Consider the following 24874-nt stretch of genomic DNA (forward strand, 5'->3'; position numbering starts at 1 on the left):
GGAAATTATCTCAGGTTACTAAGCTAGGGAATACTGTGAGCATAGCTATAATAACATGATGAAAATACGAGCAAATTATGAAACGAGACTGGGGACCACTGCATGGTTCAAATGAAGAAAAAAATATCAGTTATGATCAATGTTTTACAAAGGATCAAATTTTACCCTGGACTGAATATTCCTTATAAAAAATAAGTTGTTTGGGGAAGGAAATATAAACAACCCAGACTGCAGCATGCATTGATTGAAACTTTTAATTTTGCAAAGCAAGTGTATAGGGTAAAAGGAGAAATAAGGTTCTTGACATACCATAGTGCAGTAGAATGTGCAGACCACACCAGTAGCCACTACTACACCCCACAGATCAAATCCCGTGACTGTAGAAGAAAGGAAAACGCATGTTTGACTGTGAAATATATACCAGTACTTCTCAAAATATCATCAGCAGGAGGCTATATCACTTATTGGGCACCTTCCTCTATACCCTCTTACCCTAAACTAGACCCAAATCTCAAAAAATGTACCAAAACAAATAGAGTTCAAAATTTATTTGATGAGTTAAATAGACCTGGCGTCTATCCTCAGACACTATACAGGATCCAACACTGGCTAAATCAAATACATGAAAAAGCATTGATATTATAATTAAGGTGAGAAAATGCTTGATATCGGGAGGTGGTTACCTAGACTGAATGGGGTCATAGGATATTTGTTGTCATGGTTCAAATAAACACATTTTTCTACCAGTCCTTGAAAGACAAGCTATCCATGTTACTAAAATGGGACCAAGAAAGAGAAAAGCTTATATCATTTGTTACCATTTATTTAAGAAGTAGAGGGGCAAAACTTCCCTGGTGGCTCAGTAGATAAGAATCTGTCCACCAGTGCAGGAGACATGGGTTTGATCCCTGATCCAGGAAGATCCCACATGCCTTGGGGCAACTAAGCCCATGTGTCACAGCTGCTGAGTCTGTGCTCTAGAGCCTGGGAGCTATAACTACAGAGCCCACATGCTGCAACTACTGAAGTGTCATTACTGATTCCATCACCAGGGGTCATTTAATGTTCCATGGTCCTCTGTACTTCTTATGAACTAGATCTAGAAGCATTCTCAGACTTCAACTTTTTGCAGTAATAAGCTGCAGCTATTAATGTGTCATTAATTAATTCATTCAAATTTTAAAAAAAGAAGCAGTGGGTCAAATTATATTTTTTAATGGAAGGATAACAACTCTACGCCCACAGATTTGAAAGAAAATTTTACAAAAGATATCTGATAAGGGATTGTTCTCCATATCATACAAAATGCTTAAAACTCAACAGTAAAAGAAAAAAACAAAACTGATTCTAAACCATACCAAGACCTTAACATATACCTCACAAAACATATATAGATGACAAATAAGCATATGACAAGATGCTCCACATCATATGTCATCAAGGAAATGCAAATTAAAACAATGAGATACTACTATACACTTGTTAGAATAGTCAGCATTTGGAACATTGACATCACATGCTGGCAAGGACATGGAGCAACATACGTCTTTCATGCATTGCAGGTAAGAATGCAAAATGGCAAGAGCCATTTCAGAAGGCAGTTTGGTGGATTCCTACAAAACTAAACATATTCTTGTAATATAATTCAGCAACTGTGTCCTTTGGTATTTACTCAAAAGAGTTGAAAACTGCATTACGAAATAGTCTCCAAAAAGTTGAAATAAAGTCTGAGAATGGTTCTAGATATACTTCACAAGTAATACAGAGGACTAGGGAACATTAAATGACCCCATGCTAATGCAATCAATAAAACCATGAGCCTGGAAAATTAATGAGCTGAAATTTTGACATTTATAGAACATTGTCCCCAACACAATGAACATTCTGTACAAAAATATATGGAATGTCCAGGAACAGAGACCATATCCTGGGCTGTATGACAAATCTTAATACATTTCAAAGAATTAAAATCATAGTAGTTCTCTGACCAAACCGGCATTAATTTAGAAACCAATAACAAAAAGGTATGTTTGAAAATCACCAAATATTTGAAAATTATGTAACACACTTCTAAATAACCTGTGGGTAAAAGAAATCATAAGAGAAATTGGAAAATAGCTTGAACTGAATGATTAAAAAAAACACATGGTATCAAAACCTGGGGGATGCAAATGAAGCAGTACTTACAATAGAATTTATAGCTTTAAATATTATTTTAGAAAATAAGAAAGATTTAAAATCAATGGTCTAAGTTTCTACCTTAAAAAGCTAAAAAATTTAAGCCCAAAGTTAAGTAGAAGAAACAGTAAACATAATTAATGAAACAGAAAGCAAATACATAAAATCAACAAAGCCAGAAACTAGTTCTTAGAAAAAATTTAAAATATCAATAAAAGACTAGCAAGATACATCAAGGAAAAAAGGACAAAAAATATATCAATATTAGGAACAATTAGAAGGGACATCACTATAAATTCTATAAACATTAAAAGGATAACAAAAGGATATTTTAAACAACTTTATGCCAATGACTTGGCAAATTAGATAAAATGAATTAAAGTCCTAAAAAAGACAGTTGACTAAAACTGACTGAATAAAAACTAGTAAATCCAAATGACTATATTTATTACAGAAACTGTATCCATAAACTAAAACTTTTCTACAAAAATAAGTATCAGGCTCAGATGCCCTCATTGTGAATTTTTTCAAGCATTTAAGAAATAAGTACACAGTCTTATATCTCTTTCAGGAAATAAAAGAAGAAACACTTTCTGAACCATACAAAGTCAGTATAATTAATACAAAAACCCTGATGAAGACATTTAAGGAAAAGTAAATTTCATGCCAATACTCCTCATAAGCTGCAAAAATCCTTTACAAAATACTGGCAAGTCAAATTCATCAATATATTAAAAGGTTAATACATTATGACCAAGTAAATTTTATCCCAAGAAGGAAAATTGGTTTAACATTTGAAAAATCCATATAATTTTCTACATTAACAGTGAATGAAGACAGAGAAGTAAAAGGCATACAGACAGAGAACAAAGTAGTACAACTGTTTCTGTTCATCAGTCAGGATTCAGTCTCTCAGTCTTACTCTTTGTGACCCCATGGACTGCAGCACACCAGGCCTCCCTGTCCATCATCAACTCCCAGAGCCTACTCAAACTCATGTCCATCACATCAGTGATGCCATCCAACCATCTCATCCTCTGTTATCCCCTTCTGCTCCCACCTTCAGTCTTCCCAGCATCAATTCTTTGGTGCTCAGCTTTCTTTATAGTCCAACTCTCACATCCATACATGACTACTGGAAAACCATAGCTTTGACTAGACAGAGCTTTGTTGGCAAAGTAATATCTCTGCTTTTTAATATGCTGTCTAGTTTGGTCAGGGTTTTTCATCCAAGGAGCAAGCATGTTTTAATTTCATGGCTGCAGTCACCATCTGTAGTGATTTTGGAGACCCAAAAAGTCTCTCACTGTTTCCATTGTTTCTCTACTGTGGGCAAGAATCCCTTAGAAGAAATGGAGTAGCCATCATAGTCAGCAAAAGAGTCCAAAATGCAGTACTTGGATGTAATCCCCAAAACGACAGAATGATCTGTTTGTTTCCAAGGCAAACCATTCAATATCACAGTAATCCAAGCCTGTGTCCCGACCGGTAGTGCTGAAGAAACTGAAGTTGAACAGTTCTACGAAAACCTACAAGACCTTCTAGAATTAACACCCAAAAAAAAAGATGTCCTTTTCATTATATGGGACTGGAATGCAAAAGTAGGGAGCCAAGAGATACATGAAGTAACAGGCAAATTTGGCCTTGAAGTATGAAATGAAGCAGGTCAAAGGCTAACAGAGTTTAGCCAAGGGAATGCACTGGTCATAGCAAACACCCTCTTCCAACAACACAAGAGAAGACTCTACACATTGACATCACTAGATGGTCAATACTGAAATCAGATTGATTATATTCTTTGTTTCTATTCAGAAACAACATGAAAACCACAAAGAATTTTCCAAAAGTCTACTTGAATTAGTAAGTATGTTTAGCAAGTTCTCAGGATAGTAGATCAACATATAGAAGGCAATTGTATTTTTCCATACTTGCAAATGATGAAAAGACATTACTGAGAGAAATTTTAAAAGGCCTGGGTAAATGGATAAATAGGCCAAATAATGGATAGATAGACCATGTAAATGACAGGTCAAGTCTTTTGCCCACTTTTTGTTAGGTTATTTGTCTTTTTCCCATTGATTTTGTTATTCTATGAGCCAGTAAGCTTAACATCAACAGTTATTAAGAAAATACAAAATAAAACCACAGTAAGATAATAGATGGTACAACTAGAATGGCTATAAATAAAAGGACAAATACAAAATGCTGGCAAGGACATGAAATCACTGAAACTCTTATAGGTTGTGGGGTGGACATGTAGAATGATACAACAACTTAGAAAAGCTATTTGGTAGTTTCTCTTAAATTCTGTACATGTGACTACCCTGTGGGTCTGAACATGTGGGTCAGAACAGGTGTATATTTAACTTCATACTGCTTCCAGGTATTCATCCACTAAAAATGAAAACATGGCAAAAGGCAAAACCTGTACAAGAATGTTCTTAGCAGCTTTCATTCAAAATAGCCTAAAACTGGAACAACCCAACATCCATCAACAAGAGAATGGATAAACAGATTTTGGTAGATGCATATGATAAAATACTAGCAATAAAAAGGAATGAATTACTGATACATGTACCAACATGAAAGAATACCTCAAAAACATTTTATTGAGCAAAAGAAACCAGATACAAAAAAGTCACAATATGATTCCACTCATACAAAATCTAAGACCAGGGAAAGTAATTTATGGTAATAGAAGCTCGCTGCTTGGAATAGAGAGGGGAACTCATTAGAAAGAAACACAAAAAATTTCTGCGAAATGAAGATAAAAATATTCTATATCTTGAGTTAAATGGTTATCACAAGTACACAAAATTGTCAAAAGTCAACCAACTGTGCATTTAGATTCTGCTCATTTTATTGTATATACACCATGTCACAATAAAATATGGCTTTCAATTTTAAAAAGCAAGAAAGAAAACCTTAAGAAACAACTGAACTAATTACAGATATATCAACTTATCTGAATCCTGATTCTAATAAACGCTGAGAAAACATCAGGGATCTCTGAACACTGACCTCATATTGGAGATTGTTGTTTTTTAGTCATTAAATCATGTCCAACTCTTTTGCACCCCTGTGGACTGTAGCCTATGAGGCTTCTCTGTCCATAGCATTTCCCAGGCAATAATACTGGAATGGGTTGTCATTTCTTTCTCCAGAGGAATCTTCCCGACCCAGGGATCGAATCTGCGTCTCCTGCATTAGCAGGTGAATTCTTTATCACTCAGCATTATTGATGATAGGCACCCCACTCCAGTACTCTTGCCTGGAAAATCCCATGGATGGAGGAGCCTGGTAGGATGCAGTCCATGGGGTCACTAAGAGTCGGACACAACTGAGCGACTTCACTTTCACTTTTCACTTTCATGCATTGGAGAAGGAAATGGCAACCCACTCCAGTATTCTGGCCTAGAGAATCCCAGGGACGGGGGAGCCTGGTGGGCTGCCATCTATGGGGTCGCACAGAGCTGGACACAACTGAAGCGACTTAGCAGCAGCAGCAAGCAATTAGTGTTAACGTTTTAGAAACGATGGAAGTTACAACTGTATTTTAAAAACACACCTTGGTACAAACTGTCAGTTACAGAATATATAAACCATGAGACTGTAGTATACAGCATGGTTAATAATACTGTCTTGCATATTTTAAATGTTGCTAAGAAAGTAAATCTAAAAAGCTCTCATCATAAGAAAAAGATTTCATAACTATGAGCAGTGCATATCCCAAAAAGTAATTTTACATTCAATGTGAGGAAAGAGGCATCAGAAAATTGACTGCTCAGATGTGGTCACTGTTAACATAATGATGTGTATTTTCTTCTACATATATTTAGACCTCATGCTATTGTCATAATATTTAACTAAGTGGAATTGTAGGTTTTTTCTCGATCATTTTGCTTTTGTATATGTAGGAATCTAGTTCCTATTATCATGACTGGGCCTTTAGGAATAAATATGATAATAATAAATCAACCAAATAACCTCCAGGGTAGCTTTTCAAAATTCTCTTCTAATTCTTCCTGTTCATCTCAAATCATCTCTAACACTATATGCATTTTCTAGACATTTATAAAAAATAAGCTGAAAATCTGAAGGGTAATGATATTTTACATAATTTTATTCTACCTCATGCTTTTATCACAGAAGCAGTGTTCACTGTTAAATAAAAATTTCTTTATTTGCTGATAGCTATGTTTCTACCTGCTATCACATTTTCAATGGTCCTTTTAAATCCAGGATATCTGAATGTAAATTCTCTAACATGTCACTGGATATGATCTTGTTTCTTTTGTAAGCACAGTCCTTCAAACTATAGGCTAGAAATGTCATTTTATTTTAGACAATTTTCTCCACAGGCCTAGAGAAAAACTTGATTCTATAAAAGCTATTTAGTCAAAGGCTTCTTCTTAAAAACAAAAACAAAAAACAAGTTTGAAGAGCCAGATAACTTACTTGGTCCTTATAAAGTTAATGGAAAGATAATTGAATATGTGATGCAAGCTCTAAAGGAAATCAGCCCTGAATATTTATTGGAAGGACTGATGCTGAAGCTGAAGCTCCAATACCTTAGCCACCTGATATGAAGAAATGATTGGGAAAGACCCTGATACTGGGAAAGACTGTGGGCAGGAGGAGAAGGGGGTAGCAGAGGATGCGATGGTTAAGTAGCATCACCGACTCAATGGCCATGAGTTTGAGCAAACTCCAGGAAAAAGTGAAAGACAGGGAAGCCTGGTGTATTGCAGTCCATAGGGTTGCAAAGAACTGAACATGATTTAGCTACTGAAGAACAACAACTGCCATGAATATTTAAAAATCCTTCTTGAATCTCAATCCTGTGCGTTAATGGTATTTGAATATTTTAAAAAGAGAGAGAGAGAAAGAGATGCTGCTTGGCCAGGTGTATCTATACCTTAATGCTATCTTTACATTCCCAGAATTTGGCTTTTCACTTTGTAGATTTAGAAATGCAAAGACGAATGGGTTATAGGGGAGAAAGTCATGCTGACTGGTAAACTATAAGCATTGCTATAAAACAGCATTAAAGTTTACTAATATACAATGAGAAATAGGGGTCATAAGCAGACTTGTTGTAATTGTTAGTTCATGATCACATAATTTCCTATTGATTAGCATGTCAATGTGGGAAGCCAAATTCTGTTCAAAAGGTAACTTGGTGAGCTTAGTATCTGAAAAGGAAGCATTAATCTCATAATTATGAAGGGTTGAACCATTAATCTGTTCAGTGTTCTTTGTTTCGTTACCTTGGATCTTTTACAGGTGCCTCTATACCAAACTCAGACTTTATTCTGAAGAGTACACATTATAGCTGAAAAAAGTGCAAGTGTTAGTCACTCAGGGGTGTCTGACTCTTTGTGACCCCATGGACTGTAGCCTGCCAGGTTTCTCAGTCCATGGAATTCTCCAAGCAAGAATACTGGCATAGGTTGCCATTTCCCACTCTAGGATGGAATCCAGAGATCAAACCCAGGTCTCCTGCTTTGCAGGTGGATCCTTTGCCATCTGAGCCACCAGGGAAGCAATTACAATCCTATAATGTCCCTTAAAATCCACCCTCCCACATTTAGGAATTGTGGATATTTGCACATTATATCCAATTCATGTATTGCATTTAACAGGGCTTCCCTGGTGGCTCAGCGGTAAAGAATCTGCCTGCCAATGCAGGACACCTGGGTTTGATCTCTGGGTCAGGAAGACTCCCTAGAGAAAGAAATGGCAGCCCTCTGCCCATGGGAATTCCCAGGCAAGAATACTGGAGAGTGTTGCCTGGCAGGCTACAGTCCAAGGGGTTGCAAAAGTGTTGGACACGACTTAGCAACAAAACCACCACCACCATGATGATGTATGTTAACTAGACCTATTGTGGTGATCATTGTAATATACAAATACTGAATCATTACAGTAAGCCTGCAACTAATATAATGTTATATGTCAATTATACCTCAATGAAAAAAAGTATGTAAAAGACATATGGAATTCAGATGAAATGATAAAATATCTCAGATTTTCAGCAAAATAAACTAGTGATGGAAATAGGGAGTGAAATAAATCAAGAGTCGATAATTATTAGTGTAGCGTTAATGGTATGTTAGCGTTCAGTACACTATTCTATTTTAGCACATGATTGAAGTTTTCTGTAATTAAAAAAAAAAGATTAAAAAGATTGCACGTAGAGAACGTTAAGTTCCAATTCAGCTAAAAATGTTTCTATGGAGCATCTGTTGCATACCAAGTACTCTCTCTGTCTGTGTTTACTGCTTTGTTACAGTAAAATGCATGTATGCTCAGTTGCTTTAGTCAGGTCCAGCTCTGTGACCCTACAGACTGTAGCCCATCAGGCTCCTCTATCCGTGGGATTCTCCAGGCAAGAATACTGGAGTGGGTTGCCATGCCCTCCTCCAAGGGATCTTCCTGATCCAGGGATTGAACTGGCATCTCCTGTGTCTTCGGCATTGCAGGCGATTCTTTACCCACTGGGCCACGTGGGAAGCCCATGGTAAAATACACGGCTGATATTAAAGTGGTCAAAATGCAATGCCTCGAATCCTAATTTACTTCCAGGGAGTGGCTCAATAAACTGATAAGAACAGTCCTTGAAGCACTGAAGGTAGGGCTTTCTTATTCCCAGAACTGCACTTTAAAACTCTAAAGCCAACATTTCAGGTATACTTAACTCCAATAGGTAACTTATGAAGTTTATAGCTCAGCTCTTTACATATGAAGTGATTCATTCACGATGTTGGTAATATTTACAAGAAACATGCCAGACATTCAGAATTCAATCACATTATATAATGCATATCATCTTTGCAATGATACTGCTGTGCTTTATAAATACAGATGACAACTATTATCTATATATCATGAAATCAAGAAATTAGAATCTGCAGTTAGAAGGAGTTTTCCCTTCTTTTCTTGTTTTCTTTGAGGTTTTCCATTTTATATTAATTTGAGGAACTGCATCACATTCTTCCCATCACAGACTCCACTTGTCCATTTTAGAAGGAAGTTTCAGAGATAAATTTGCTTCTAACTGATAAGAATTTAAAGTATGTAGTTTCCCTGAAGCATTTTGAGGGTATGACTAATTCACTTCTTTGCCTCAATAAACAATCCCAGTTTCACAGCTATTATCTTCCCAAATCTAGAGAGTAACTTGTTGATCCATAAAATTGTCACATATTTATTTTTAAGGCTACTATAGCCATCTGTCCTTTGGTCACCAGGAGCAATCTAATATTTCAAATCACACAGACCTCTTTTTCTTGTATTTTGGATCACATTCAAAGTGGGGAGAAAAAAAATTTCTCCTCCTGCCCAATTTTACAATGGGACCAAGCCTGAGCTAAATAAAGCAGAAGCCTATTGGAGATAACTTCTTCCAAGGAGTAAGCGTCTTTTCCAAAATTAAAAGCAGAGACATTATTTGCCAACAAAGGTCTGTCTAGTCAAAGCTGGTTTTTCCAGTAGTCATATATGGATGTGAGAGGTGGACTATAAAGAAAGCTGAGCACCAAAGAATTGGTGCTTTTGAACTGTGGTGTTGGAGAAGACTCTTGAGAGTCCCTTGGACTGCAAGGAGATCCAACCAGTCCATCCTAAAGGAAATCAGTCCTGAATATTCATTGGAAAGACTGATGTAAAAGCTGAAACTCCAATAGTTTGGCCACCTGATGCGAAGAACTGACTCATTTGAAAAGACCCTGATGCTGGGACCGATTGAAGGCAGGAAGAGAAGGGGTCGGCAGAGGACAAGATGGTTGGATGGCAACAGAAGACTGATTCAATGGACATGAGCCTGAGTAAACGCCGGGAGTTGGTGATGAACTGGGAGGCCTGGTGTGCTGCAGTCCATGGGGTTACAAAGAGTCGGACACGACTGAGCGACTAAACTGAACTGAACGGAACTGTTGGAGATGGGCTCCAGGTTACAAAAACAAAGGCAGCAAGTGCAGTCCATTCATGATTTAGACTACGGGGGGCATTCATTCTGAAGGAATGGAGAATGGCTGGTTGGCACATCCCAGAGAAACACAGCCCAGTGAAGCCTGTTGTAGTTGTTTAGTCACTAAGTCATGTCTGACGCTTGCAACCCCATGGATGGTAGCCTGCCAGGCTCCTCTGTCCATGGGATTCTCCCAGCAAGAATACTGAAGTCAGTTGCCATTTCCTTCTCCAGGGGATCTTTCCGACCCAGGGATTGAACCCTTATCTCCTGCATTGGCAGGCATGTTCTTTATCACTCAGTCACCAGGGAAGCCCCCAGTGTTCTAACCTTCTACTAATTTACAGGCCTTTCTGAGCTATGATTCAGGAACCCAGAGAAGCTGCTAGTGTAGACACTGAACCCATCAGATCCGCTTCAAGCTGATGCAGGTTACTGGAAGCATTCCTCCACCTCCCCATCTCCCCAAAGAGAAAATAAAGTCTGTTAAAAGTGAACCTCCAAGTGTGAGTGACATATTAACTCCAAAACGTACCTTGATTCAAAGCCAGGGCAGGGGCATAAATAACAATTCCAGTATACAGAATCTAGAGGAAAAAAGAAAATGAATAAATAGTATGAATTACAAAGTGAAATATTGATATTTTTCTATAAATTTACTTAGGAATTAAAAAATATAGTTTTAATATACTTTAACAAAATTTGTTTGCAACTTGAAAATGTTATTTAAGTGAAGTTGACTCTCCTTTTCTATTTGGGGTATGGTCATAGGTTACAAAAACCTTTTATGACCAATTTTATGTAAAAAATGTGGACTTTTCATGCGGTGCTTAGTGCAGATAGTCACTAATCCATCAATTCAACTCTAAAACCAACTTTCCTAGATCTGGAACAATTTGGAAGAAAGAAAGGGCGCAGATGTAAAAGGGCGATGCTCGCTCATATGCTTTCAAACTTTTGTCAATCACTGAAGATGTAAGTGGTAAAGCAGTGAAAATTTTGGAAACTTGTTTGCAAAAGTTGGCATGACCACTAATTAAACAAAAGTGTAAATTTGCCCTAAAATTTCCTGAGGGCCAACAAAATTTCTACTCTACCTTTTTAATATTATTATTTTTCATTCATATACTTAACAAATATCTATTAGTCTGGGGTACAACAGTAAGATAAATATGTTCTTTTTCTCAAAATATCATTTTCATTGCATCTGATCTTTCAAATACATAGAGGCTAATTCTATGATTATGCTATAAAACATACTATGAGAAAACCATATTATTCAGTATTTGAATGTTTGATTAAATTACATGAGTAGGTCTACAGAAGTAAGTCCTTCAAACAGTGGATTCTAAAGCTCCCCTCCCTTTGCAGGAATGCACTAGCTTTCCAGTCATTATATCGTCCAAGTTAAAGATTTGAAAATGTGACCCAGCCATCTTCTTAACTTTGTCCCCACTCTTACATTTCTGTTGGCACTTCTAATGATGATCCAAAGAGGGACTGAACTCCATGGTGGAATGCAAGCTACTAGCCTCAGCTCTGGGTCAGAATCTCTACCAGACCCCAGAGGGCTCTTTTCTTTCATACTCCAAGTGTTAAGGGCAAATACAATTTAAGCTACATAGCTAGCAAAGATATAAAATGAAGCTAAGTTAAATAATTTACAAAGGCACTCTGTCTTGCTGTCGCAAAAGCTTGGGTAGCTTTTGACTGGAGAAATGGAATTATAAATAGGGATGAGATTGAAAACTCCTTCCTCGACCTCCATTATCAAACTCATTCATGAAAGACTTAGCTGCCAAAAGGGAGGTAGGTCTAAATTATGTGACAATGATCATGACAAGATGATGGGTGGGAAGCAATCTCTGTCACTGATGACTTGGCAAATCTTTGATTTCCATTTGCGCCAATCAGTAAATCTATACTTGCATATTTTTGAAGTATTGGATTGTGAGGGGGTTTGTTGGTTTTTTTGTGACCCCGTGGACTGTAGCCCACCAGGCTCCTCTGTCCATGGGATTTCCTAGGCAACAATACTGGAGTGTGCTGCCATTTCCTTCCCCAGGGAATCTTCCCAACTCAGGGACTGAACCTGAATCTCCTGCTTGGCAGGCAGACTCTTTACCGCTGAGCAACCTGGGAAGCCCATTGGATTGTGCACTTGGCTTTAAAAACTCCTCCTGAGTGCATGATGTTGTTGCTTTATACTCAGTGAGTATATCAATTCGGTTTTACAGTTCAATCTCTGAAAGAGTGCATTGATTCATTTTTTTAAAGTATGCTTTCAAAGAAAATTATTTTCAAATTTTTTCTTCCTATGTCAGCTAATATTTTCTACTAAATCTATTACTTAACACACTGCAAAAATACTATGAAATATACAACTTCTTTTCCCTTTATTATAATTCCTACTATCAGCTAGTACAGTTCCTTCAAACATCTTTGTCATCTAAGCCATGCCCTTACTGTCACTTTGGTAGGGACAGAGGGAGACATAAAGAGGAAAAAGCATATTTTCCTAACCATAACTGTTGCTTGTTCAATATAATATTCAGTGTTCACTTAACTCACTGTTTTCTCAGGAAATAATGCATTTGCTGAGACAAGGTTTAATGATCTTAAGGATTAATGCTATGTGGTGACAGGTGTTTTTCCTTTTGTGTTCCCTCCTATGTTCAACCTCTTTTCTTTCACATATTTATCAAAGACTCTTGACCCAGGTGCCTTGTTTAAAAAACACTGTAGATGAAAAGAAGATAAAATAAATGAACTGATGGCTACTTACTGTTTGAACAATGAAAAGGACTGTTCCACAGAGACGAACACATTTGTTAAATCGAAGTTCTAAATACTGTTTCCAAAAAAAGGAAAAATGGTTAATATATAAAACTTCTGGACATTTTTTAAAAACCAGCAGCTTGAGAAGTAAAGGAGCTAAAACTTTAAAGAAACTTCATAGCTAATTTTTATCCTGCATTTCTATTTCACTATTAATAGTTTAATTTAAATTATTTAAATGTTGTTATTTAAATTAATATTTTATTTTTAAAATTATTTATTTCTTAATTGAAGGATAATTGCTTTACAGGATTTTGTTGTTTTCTGTCAAATTTCAGCACGAATCAGCCATAGGTGTACATATGTTACCTATGTACATATGTACAGCCATAGGTGTACAATTTATTTAACTTAGCATTTTAAGTTACATATAGCAAAACTGACCCTTGTGTTAGAGTACAGTTCAAAATTTTTTTGTTTGCTTGTTTGTCTGCTTTTGGCCATGCTGTGTGGCATGTGGGATCTTAGTCCCCCGATCAGGGATGCAACCTGTGTCCCCTACATTGGGCATGTGGAATCTTAACCACTGGACTGCTAGGTTAAGTCGCAGTTCAGTGGTTTTAACACAGAACAGTTTCATCACCCCCAGAAAAGTCCTTGATGTTGCTCCTTTGTAGTCAAATCCTCTTTGCATCCCTAAACCTTGGCAATCACTGATCCATTCTCCATCCCTACAAGTTTTGCCTTTTGCAGAATGTCATACCAATGCAATTATTTTCTGCATTTTTAGATGAACAAAGTGTGGTCCTCCCTTTCTCTTGGCATCTACCCAATAAGTTTCCCTTGATACACTTAAGGAATCAACCCTTTCCCACTTTAGGCAACTGTGGCAGAACTGTCAATCAAGGTGCCTTGCCTGGGCTAAAAGGCAGTCACATGACCTATGTTCAGCCAGTCAGTTTCTCTTCTCAATAGGTGACTCTTAGAGGCAAGATATAAAGACAGAAAATGACTGAAGCAGAAAGCAGACTGATCCTGACAGCATGGCCTGAAGAGGCTGCCCTGGCTTCTGTTCCTTTTCATAGTCTGTTTGCTCAGCCTTTCCTCCTGTTCTGTGAGCTATGCCCATATCCTTACAATAAAAATTTTTTCATTTAAATTTATTTATTTTAATTGGAGGCTAATTACTTTACAATATTGTACTGGTTCTGCCACACATCAACATGAATCTGCCCTAGGCATACACGTGTTCCCCATCCTGAACCCCCCTCCCACCTCCCTCCCCATACCATCTCTCCGGGTCATCCCAGTGCCTAAGTCCATTTTTCTATTCAGAGCCAACCTTGACATCTGCAATAGCTTATAATATAGAGGCATACCTTGTTTTATAGCACTTCTTTTTATTGTTCCTCACAGACACTGCATTTTTTACAAATGGAAAATTTCTGGCAACCTTCCAAGAAGCAAGTCTATTGGCATCATTTTTCCAACAGGACTTCATGTCTCTGTTTCACACTTTGGTAATTCTCCCAATATTTCAAGCTTTTTCATTATTGTTATGTTTGTTACAGTGATCTTTGACGTTGCTATTGCAAACGCTTACAACTCACTGAAGGCTCAGAAGGCAGTTAGCATTTTTTAGCAATAATGTATTTTTTAATTATGGTATGTGCATTGTTTTTTAGACAAAAGCTATTGTACACTCAATAGAGTAAGTGAGTGAGTGAAGTCGCTCAGTCGTGTCCGACTCTTTGTGACCCCATGGACGGTAGCCTACCAGGCTCCTCTTTCCATAGGATTTTCCAGGCAAGAGTACTGGAGTGGGTTGCCATTTCCTTCTCCAGGAGATCTTCCCAACCCAGGGATTGAACCCAGGTCTCCCACATTGTAGGCAGACGCTTTACCATCTGAGCCACCAGGGAAGAGCCCAAGGCATAGTGTGAACACAACTTTTATTTGCACTGAGAAAGAAAAAAACATGCAACTAGCTTTACTGCAATATTCACTTTATCGTGGTGGTCTGGAACCAAACCTGCCATATCTCTGAGGTAGGTCAGTAGTGTGCCTATCTCCTATGTTATATATAATAATGTGCCACAGAGTTAGAATCCTAGGACTTTAGAGCTGGAAGGAAGCTGGGGTACATGGTTTAATCACTAAGTCGTGTCCAACTCTTGTGACCCCAAGGACTTAGCCTGCCAGGCTCCTCTGTCCATGGGATTCTCCAGGCAAGAATACTGGAGTGCGTCGCCATTTCCTCTCCAGGTGATATTCCCAACCTGGGGATTAAACCCAGGTCTCTTGCACTGCAAGCAGATTCTTTACCCACTGAGCTATGAGGGAGGAAGTTGGGGTCTAAGACATTCTTTAACTTGAATAGTGTTACTATAATATACAGAGAATTTTAAAGCTAACAGTAGTCTTTTCAAATACAGAAGAAAAAAGAAGGAAAGAAAAACTGATATTAGGTAAATATCAGGGGAAAAGACACTAGGTATTTTTGCTTCATAATTATGGATAACATTTGTAATGTATTTGCTGCATGTCTTGTCTATAGCCCAGGATGGCAGCCTCTCAGATAGCTCTGAGGAACTGTTCCAAAGAGTTAAGGGAGGAGCCAGGATACAGAGGAGTATTTACTAGGGGCAAGGGAAGAATATGTAGTTAATATCAAAAGGTTATTGCTAATCACAAAAAAGCATATATCTCAAGTTAATGATTTTAGCCCTTTTCTGGGCATGGAAAGATGCAAGAGTCTGAGCTTCCTGAAATCCTTCCTTCATATACATCTTAGCTATTTCGGGCCAGGATCCTATTTGTCTCCACTCTCTCAGGGTGCACCATGGATAGCAGCTGCAGTGGCTGATGGCTTTGTGGCCACAATATTCTTTGTTTACTGCAATGGCAGAGACATTCTTTGTCTACCTCAGCTACTGGGCTGCTAAAGAAATACTTAAAGACCAAGTCACTGATTTGTAGGCTCAGAGAGTAGCTCTAGGATTTCTTGACAAAACTATAGAGTAACAGTAGGCATCTGTGTAACCAAGCAGGACCCTATGGGACCTTCCCAGGACAGATTCCTGCCCCTATGTCCTCACACTGCCTCTTGTTTATAGAAAAGCTGTAGACTCCCAGGCCTCCCTGAGTTACAAAAGTCTGGCCCAACAATTAATGATTGAAAAGATGTTGAATACATAGTGACAAATCTAGCAGTTGGGCCAGAAGAACTGGTAACAATTTAAACAGTAAATCAGCCATATAGCAGTCACAGAACCTTTAGTTCCTTCCGGAAGTACCAAGATAACAGTATCTGATGTGCATTTTCCCAATTGCTTTACAGATGCTAAAACCTCCACGAAATGGAAGAAGCTAATTAACTGATGCCCCCAGAACCACTGGAGCCTGAGGACTGATAATGTTTACCCCTGTAACACTGCCTGGTTACCTCACTATAAACCTATCAGAGAATTGTGCCCAAGTTTATCGCATAGTCAGCAACTCCCCCTCCTCACCTTGCCTTTAAAAATGCTTCCCTAAAACCCATCAGGGAGTCTGAGTTTTTGATAATCAGCTTCCCCAGACTAATAATAAAAGCTGTAGTTTCTTTCATCACAACCCAGAGTCAGTAAATGGGCATTCCTGTGTATGGGCAATGGACCCAAGTTCGGTTTGATATCACCTATTGTCAGGCAAGATCTCTCATGGTTCTTGGTACTTGGAATGATTTAGGGACACTAAGATTCCTATTGAATTTTGTTTTTAAAAAAGAGAGAGAGAGAGTAAGGGCAATGTAGTTTAAACACTTAGATTTTGTTGAATCCAGAAAGATCCTAAAGAAATGGAGAATGCAGTTGGGTTCCTGCATGACATTTTTTTCTGTGGGTCTGGAAGCTGTTAAACACCTCTCAGGACTATACCTTGAAAGCAGTGATAGACATCACAAATGTTTCTGAATAGCCTGTTGTATTCTGTATGTGTGTGTGTGTGTGTGTGTGTGTGTGTGTGTGAGAGAGAGAGAGAGAGTCTCTCAGTTGTGTCCAACTCTTTGCAATCCCATGGACTGTAGCCCACCGGGCAACTCTGTCCATGGAATTCTTCAGGCAAGAATACTGGAGTTGGCTGCCATTCCCTTCTCCAGGGCATCTTCCTGACCCAGGGATGGAACCTGGGTCTCCTGCATTGCAGGCTAATTCTTTTCCATCTAAGCCACCAGGGAAGCCCCACTGTATTGCATCATAGCTAACGAATGGAAGCTAGGGAGAAATTTTATACTTGTATAAGAATGCCAGGGTTCTCAATGCTGGACCTCTTATTCTGCATAGTTGACTCCAGCTGTCAGCATAAAACAAACAAAATACACCACATGAAAGAGTTTTCCATGACCAACTGCCAGGGACATAGCATGAAACCTAACTTCTCTGTCCCCAGTGGCCTGGCATCCACTAGTCATGGACACCCCCTGTGTGCCCACAAGCCCTTGTGTCCTACACCACGTCCCTTTCGCCTTAGCCCTTCTAAGCTCTACTTGGGGTTGTAACATTCACAGGAGCCCTCAGAGGCAGCCAGCAGTGCACCACTGTAGAGCCTCTCAGCATGAACCCACTTTGTTTCAGGCTCTTTTGTGCGACTTAGTTTACTCCAGTTCTCTTTGTTTACAAAATGAGGCTGTCACAGTATAAGGATTATTTTGAGTATTGAGACAGAAAACGTATGTAAAACAGGCAGCCCAGTACCCAGCCTGTACTGAGCATTTGGCAAATGTTAGCTTTTTGCCATTTCTAGCTGGAGCCTTGCTAACTTAGCCTCCACCACTGCGGATGTGTGGGAAATGTGTTTCTGGTTGAGTTAATGTTGCTGCCCTGGAGAGGTACGGGTCAGTGACTATGAGAGGAGCAGTCATCTATGGTGACTGAAATCCTCATGCCAGGTTCTTCAAAACCCTTCTGGGTTTTGGAGTTGTTTAACTACAGATCAGAGCTCACAGACTCAAAATGCCTGCAGATCTCATCAGGTAAAGTACATAAGTCACTCAACCAGGCATTCATATATTAACCAGCTTGAAATATTCCTCATATCCACTAAGAAATATGTTCTCTGACATCCCCCTCCAAACAAGAACTCCCTTCACACCTTTCTATCTTCTCTTTTGCATGTTTGATAAAGACTTAAATGCAGATAGGTTTTTCTATCATAAGAAAGTAACCATGCAGATATAGCAAAGAGGCCTCAATACAGAAATTAATTGCGAATTAGAGCAGTGGCTATAAACTGAAGTTCCTGTCACCACAAGGAATGTGAGCAGTGGCTATAAACTGGAGTTCCTGTCACCACAGGGAATGTGAGCCCTGAGTCACTAGTCTTTTAAGTTTCAAAAGAAGCCAAAATCTGGAATTTTACTTGACTTCTCATCATCATCATTAAATGCCAAATTAACTTCCCCCTTGTGGCTCAGCTGGTAAAGAATCCACCTGCAATGCGGGAGACCTGGGTTCAGTCCCTGGGTTGGGAAGATCCCCTGGAGAAGGGAAAGGCTACCCACTCCAGTATTCTGGCCTGGAGAATTCCATGGGCTGTATAGTCCATGTGGTAGCAAAGAGTCGGACACGACTGAGCAAGCTTCACTTCACTTCACTTTTTTCAAGGCATTCTAAGGATCAGCAACAACCAAAAAGACTTAAGACTGAGTTTGGCCTGGGGCAATCAGTTTGTCACTTTTGAGCAAAACAAACTGCATCCTGCTCATTTCTGGGGTGATGACTAAACACTCTCAAATACAATGACCAGAGTGCAAAGAAGGCAACACTACCCCAGGGGCACCTCGCCCTGAATGACATCACTGGAGCCCAGGCAGTTTGTCACCAACACTTGTTGTGCCATTAAGGCCCTTCCCCAGCACCAGTTGAAGCAGCCTCACTGAGTGGCTGGATCAGGGCAAACATTCCATAAACTCAAGGACAAGGTGGCTGCTGAGAGGCTCAGCATCCTCTGGAATCAAACACTTCTCCCATGGAGCTCAGGGAACTAGGCCCGACCCCTGCCCTGAACTTTTACTCTCCCCGGACACTCCCATTCAACAGCTCTTTAAACTAAACCAAACATTCACATTACCTTGCAAAGCCCTTTCTGGCAGACAACTTAAGAGAATCTACAATCAATCAGTGGACCTGTGCAATTGGAAAGCCAGTTTCCTGAATCATCTTTCCACAGAGGGAGAAGGCAGAGCTGATGAGGAACCTTGTGGCCAAATTTTCCTAGTGATCCCAGTGGAACCACCTCTACCATCATCACCCCAATATTTAGGGTCAACGTTTATTCAGCACTTACCCTGTGCCAGACACTATTCTAAACGCTGTCCTTGCATCATCTCCTCTAATCCTCCCAACAACCAGATGAGGTAGGTGGTATAATTATTTCCATTTTGAGATTAAGAAAGAGGCACAATTGGTTAAATGTCAGTACAGGTTCTCCTGTGAGTAAGTGGAGAATCCCGTCTCAAATACAGGTGCTGGGACAAGAAATTTAGAATCTCAACCATTTGGGTGCCTGCCCCTGGGCTGAAGGCAGGGGAGAGTACACACACTTTTCTGCTATCCTGGAAAAGTAAATGAAGTCCGAGGACCTGGAATAAGGGGATTTATTTCAAGGAGGGGGAGCTGAGACTTGAAAAACGTACCCTCTCCCAGGATAAGTTTAAAAATCTTTCCCCTTGACTTCGAATCAAATATGTTAAAGCAGAAATCACCTCAGTGAACACTAGCCGAAAATAACTCCGTTTACTTCAGAAGCCTCTCTTTTCCTTCAAGCTCATGAAAGTTAAGTCCCAAGATTTTTTTCCCCTCCTTTACAGAACACCTCTCCCGGAAAGGGGAGGGCAGCAGAAGTGATGGATGTGAACGGGGAGAGATTTCGATGTGGTGGTTAGTCTGCCCCCAGGAAAATTCCTCCAGGAGTCTGAAAAGTCCTCCTCTCCCCTCATTACCTCTCCCCGTGACCCCCTCACCCTGTACCTCGTAGGTGCTGGTAATGCCCAGCTTGTAGAACACGGGGAGGAAGACCTCCGCACTGAGGACCACCACGAGGAAGTAGGTGATGGCAAAGATGCTGAATATGGCTCCAAAACGGTAGACCTCCGACGGGGTGCCCAGGACGGTGACGGCCGACATGAAGCTTGCGGTGAGGGACAACGCCACGGGCACGGCGGTCATCCTGCGGCCGCCCATCAAGAAGTCCGTGGACGTCTGCTGGCCGCCGCCCGCGAAGGCGTAGTAGATGCCGATGACGGCCGAGATGAGCAGCATCCCGGCGAACACTACGTAGTCCCACACCGCGAAGGCGCCGATGGCCCGCGGTGCGCCCATGGCCGCGCGGTCGCCGGGGTCCTGAGCGCAAACTGGCGGCCCCGCGGCGCGCAGCCCGAGCCGGAGCTTTTCTGCGTGCCGGGCGCTCACTTATTCCCCAGTCGCACGCAGCGGGTGTGGCGCCCTGCGGGGATGAGAGGCGTCTGGCAGGTGTCTGTCCGTCCGCCCCCCAGCGCCCAGCTCGGCCTCTGCGCCCACCGCAGCCAGCAGAGCCCTCCGAAACGAGATTTCGGGGGCACCCCACCCACGCGGCGCTGAGCTCTCACTGGGCTCCAGACCAAGGTGGCTCGCCCGGCGCCGCGGACACCCGGGCAGGTGAGAACTGGAGCTTCCAGCCGCCTCTGGAGAACCTTCAAGGAGCGCTCAGCGAAATTTTTATCAAGTGGCACCCGAGGGGACGCACTATTTAAATGAGCAGGTGACCGATCGGGGAGTGTGGGTCGAAGGGTAATTGTCACGCCTTTAAGCTTTCCGGTTCAACAGACCGGGTCCTTACGAGAAGGTACAGCTGGAGTTTTTAGACTGATTTATTTGATAAATTGATGGGTGATTTCTGTGACAGTGTGCAGTGAGCTGAGGTCCCAGTTCTTAGACAGGTAAGCAGCTATAAGGGAGAGGAACAAATCTGTGCTATTGGTTGCCTGTGTTTTTATTCAATGAACAATTTTCATCCCTAGCAGTTTCTCCTCGTAATAATAGTCGCTATAATATATATGTGTGTGTGTGTACATGTTATGCTCAGTTGCTCAGTGGTGTCCGACTCTTTGCAGTTCCATGGACTATTGCAGGACAGACTCCTCTGTCCATGGAATTTTCCAGGCAAGAAGACTGGAGTGGGTTGCCAATTCCTACTCCGGGGGATCGTCTTGAGCCAGGAATTGAACTCACGTTTCTTGTGTCTCCTGCACTGGCAGGTGGATTAATAATACCTACAATTTAATGAGTCTTACAGTGTGACATGTAACATGCTTGGCACTTTGTACATTAACTAGTGTAATTCTTACCATTGCCCTTCATATAGAAATCATCTCCACTTATCAAATGAGGAAACTGGCTAAAACACTTGCCCAAGAAAATGGTGGAGATTAAGATTTTTAATCCAGGTCTGATACAGAATTTGTTCTCTTAATCACAATACTATACCTTGTAGAGTTCAAATATAGACACTTGTTAAATGTAGGCACAATTATATGCGCTTAAATGAAGACACTTGAAAGCATGTGGAAGACAAGATCATTTTCAGTATTAGCACTCAGTATTTTAAGTGGCTTGTCTTGAAATATTACTAACAACATGAGTCATGCTTGTAAAGCAATGTGATTCCTAAATTCTTCTTCTAAAATAGGCCCTCTAGCCAAATATGCCCTGGCATAGGTCTATTTCAAGCCATCCTTGTTTATTTTCTTAAATGCTTATAATTTACCTGTTGACTCTTGGTAGACAATCCACAGAATGCATTTAGACCAGCCTGGCATGTGATGAAAGCTATGTCACTTCTTTTGTAAACTGGCATTATTTGCCTAAGGCTACTCTGGTGGCTCAGTGGCGAAGAATCCGCCTGCCAGTGCAGGAGACCCAGGTTCAATCCCTGGGTCAGGAAGATCCCCTGGAGAAGGAAGTGGCAACCCACTCCAGTATTCTTGCCTTAGAAATCCCACGGGCAGAGGAGCCTGGAAGGCTACAGTCCTTGGGGTGGCAAAGCAATCAGATGTGACTTAGTGACTAAACAACAACATTCATCTGCATAACACTCTTGAAAGGAATAAAGAAGGAAATAGAAGATAAATCCAAGTAATTCCGTTATTTAAACAACTATATGGTTTGAAATTAATTCCTGTATGAAATTTACTATATTTCAGAGACAGCGTTTTTCTTCTGCTGTCACTGCCTGGTGCTCAAACTCTCAGCATAAAATTGCATCATGAAAGTTATAGCATCCACTGAATCTGGGGTTCTTCCATCTCTATACAAACTACAGTGCTTTACTTCACTGTGCAATGCCAGTGTACTCTACTCCATTTGTGTCCTGTCAAAGGATTAAGTGAGATTATATGTTCTCTGGAGGTGTTGGCCTCTGACTGTATAGAGAAAGGGATTTTGGTGGAAAACACTCAGAAAACAGAGGATGGGCTGCCCAGTTCTCTGAAGGGGATAGATGTTATGACATTGAACCCAGCATAGTAGTAGTTGTAAGTGGAAAAAGAGGTCTTCCCACTTACTTTTTTTTTAAATTGGAGGCTAATTACTTTACAATATTGTGGTGGTGGTTTTTGTCATACAATGACATGAGTCAGCCATGGGTGTACATGTGTCCCCCATCCTGAACCCCCCTCCCACCTCCCTCTCCATCCCATCCCTCAGGGTTGTCCCAGTGCACCAGCTTTGAATGCCCTGTTTCATGCATTGAACTTGGACTGGTGATCTATTTCACATATGATAATATACATGTTTCAATGCTATTCTCTCAAATCATCTCACCCTCGCCTTCTCCCACAGAGTCCAAAAGTCTGTTCTTTATATCTGTGTCTCTTTTGCTGTCTCACATATAGGGTCATCATTACCATCTTTCTAAATTCCATATATATGTGTTAGTATACTGCATTGGTGTTTTTCTTTCTGACTTACTTCATTCTGTATAAGAGGTTCCAGTTTCATCCATCTTGTTAGAACTGATTCAAATGTATTCTTTTTAATAGCTGAGTAATATTCCATTGTATATATGTACCACAGCTTTCTTATCCATTCTTCTGCCAATGGACATCTAGGTTGCTTCCATGTCCTAGCTATTGTAAACAGTGTTGTGATGAACATTGGGGTACATGTATCTCTTTCATTTCTGGTTTCCTCAGTATGTATGCCCAGCAATGGGATTGCTGAGTCATATGGCAGTTCTAGTTCCAATTTTTTAAGGAATCTCCACTGTTCTCCATAGTGGCTGAACTAATTTGCACTCCTACCAACAGTGTAAAAGGGTTCCCTTTTCTCTGAACCCTCTCCAGCATTTATTGTTTGTAGACTTTTTGATAGCAGCCATTCTGACTGGCGTGAGATGGTACCTCATTGTGGTTTTGATATGCATTTCTCTGATAATGAGAGACGTTGAACATCTTTTCATGTGTTTGTTAGCCATCTATATGTCTTCTTTGGAGAAATATCTGTTTAGTTCTTTGGCCCATTTTTTGATTGGGTTGTTTATTTTTCTGGAATTGAGCTGCATGAGCTGCTTGTATATTTTTGAGATTAATTCTTTGTTAGTTGCTTCATTTGCTATTATTTTCTCCCATTCTGAAGGCTGTCTTTTCATCTTGCTTATAGTTTCCTTCATTGTGCAAAAGCTTTTAAGCTTAATTAGGCCCCATTTGTTTATTTTTGCTATTATTTCCATTACTCTGGGAGGTGGGTCATAGGGGACCTGCTGTGGTTTATGTCAGATATTGTTTTGCATATGTTTTCCTCTAGGAACTTTACAGTTTCTGGTCTTACATTTAGATCTTTAATCCATTTTGAGTTTATTTTTGTGTAGGTGTTAGAAAGTGTTCTAGTTTCATTCTTTTACAAGTGGTTGACCAGTTTTCCCAGCACCACTTGTTAAAGAGATTGTCTTTTCTCCATTGTATATTCTTGCCTCCTTTGTCAAAGATAAGGTGTCCATAGGTGTGTGGATTTATCTCTGGGCTCTCTATTTTGTTCCATTGATCTATAGTTCTGTCTTTGTGCCAGTACCATACTGTCTTGATGACTGTAGCTTTGTAATATAGTCTGAAGTCAGGCAGGTTGATTCCTCCAGTTCCATTCTTCTTTCTCAGGATTGCTTTGGCTATTCAAGGTGTTTTGTATTTCCATACAAATTGTGAAATTATTCATTCTAGTTCTGTGAAAAATACCATTGGTAGCTTGATAGGGATTACAGTGAATCTATAATGGACCATGATGTATGTTTTTTGTTCAGTTAAAAGCGACCTCCTAGTAATTCATCCTACATTATCTGCCCCTTGACCAGCTCTCAGGCATCTTTTGCTGCCACTTCTTTCCCCTTTTACTCTGTTCCCAGCCACGTTACCTTCTCAGAGCTCCTGGAATAGGCCATGCCTGTTTCTGCCTCAGAGCCTTCGCTTGTGTTGCGTCCTCTGCCTTGGACGCTCTTCCTCCAGATATCATCATGACTCTGACCTTCACTTCATTCAGGTGTCTGCTCAGATGTTGTCTCCTCCAAAAGCCTTCCCTGACCACTCCATCTATCATTCTCTACTCTCTTACTTTGGGTTTGTTTTGTTTTGCTTTTTTTCATACACAAAACAGCCTGACATAGTTTTTTGTTTATCTGGCTTATAGTCTGTCTCCTCCCACTGGAACAGAAGCCCCATCATGGCAGGGAATTTCTTTGTTCACCATTATACTCCCTGAGTGTAGAACCTGATGCATACTAGTTATTTTTAAAAATATTTGTTGGGATTTCCCTGGTGATCCAGTGGTTAAGATTCCATGTTCCCAATGCAGGGGACCAAGATTTGATCCCTGGTCAGGGAACTAGATCTCACGTACTGCAACTAAGACCTGGTACAGACAAATTAATTAATTAATTTAAAAA

At 40.1% G+C, this 24874-nt stretch overlaps 1 protein-coding gene across 1 annotated transcript in view; it reads right to left on the minus strand.

The window, feature by feature from the left end:
- The window catches only part of SLC5A8 (solute carrier family 5 member 8), a 69323-nt gene extending 48663 nt beyond the window's left edge, over positions 1-20660 (minus strand). The window contains exons 1-4 of the mRNA XM_018048162.1: positions 19936-20660; positions 12936-13001; positions 10686-10737; positions 310-377 (exon numbers count right to left, since the gene is read on the minus strand). Of these exons, the coding sequence (XP_017903651.1) occupies positions 310-377; positions 10686-10737; positions 12936-13001; positions 19936-20286 (537 nt within the window). The 5' untranslated portion in view covers positions 20287-20660. The remainder of the gene's footprint in view (positions 1-309; positions 378-10685; positions 10738-12935; positions 13002-19935) is intronic.

The sequence above is a fragment of the Capra hircus genome, chromosome 5, assembly GCF_001704415.2.
Source record: "Capra hircus breed San Clemente chromosome 5, ASM170441v1, whole genome shotgun sequence".
Classification (NCBI taxonomy): domain Eukaryota; kingdom Metazoa; phylum Chordata; class Mammalia; order Artiodactyla; family Bovidae; genus Capra; species Capra hircus.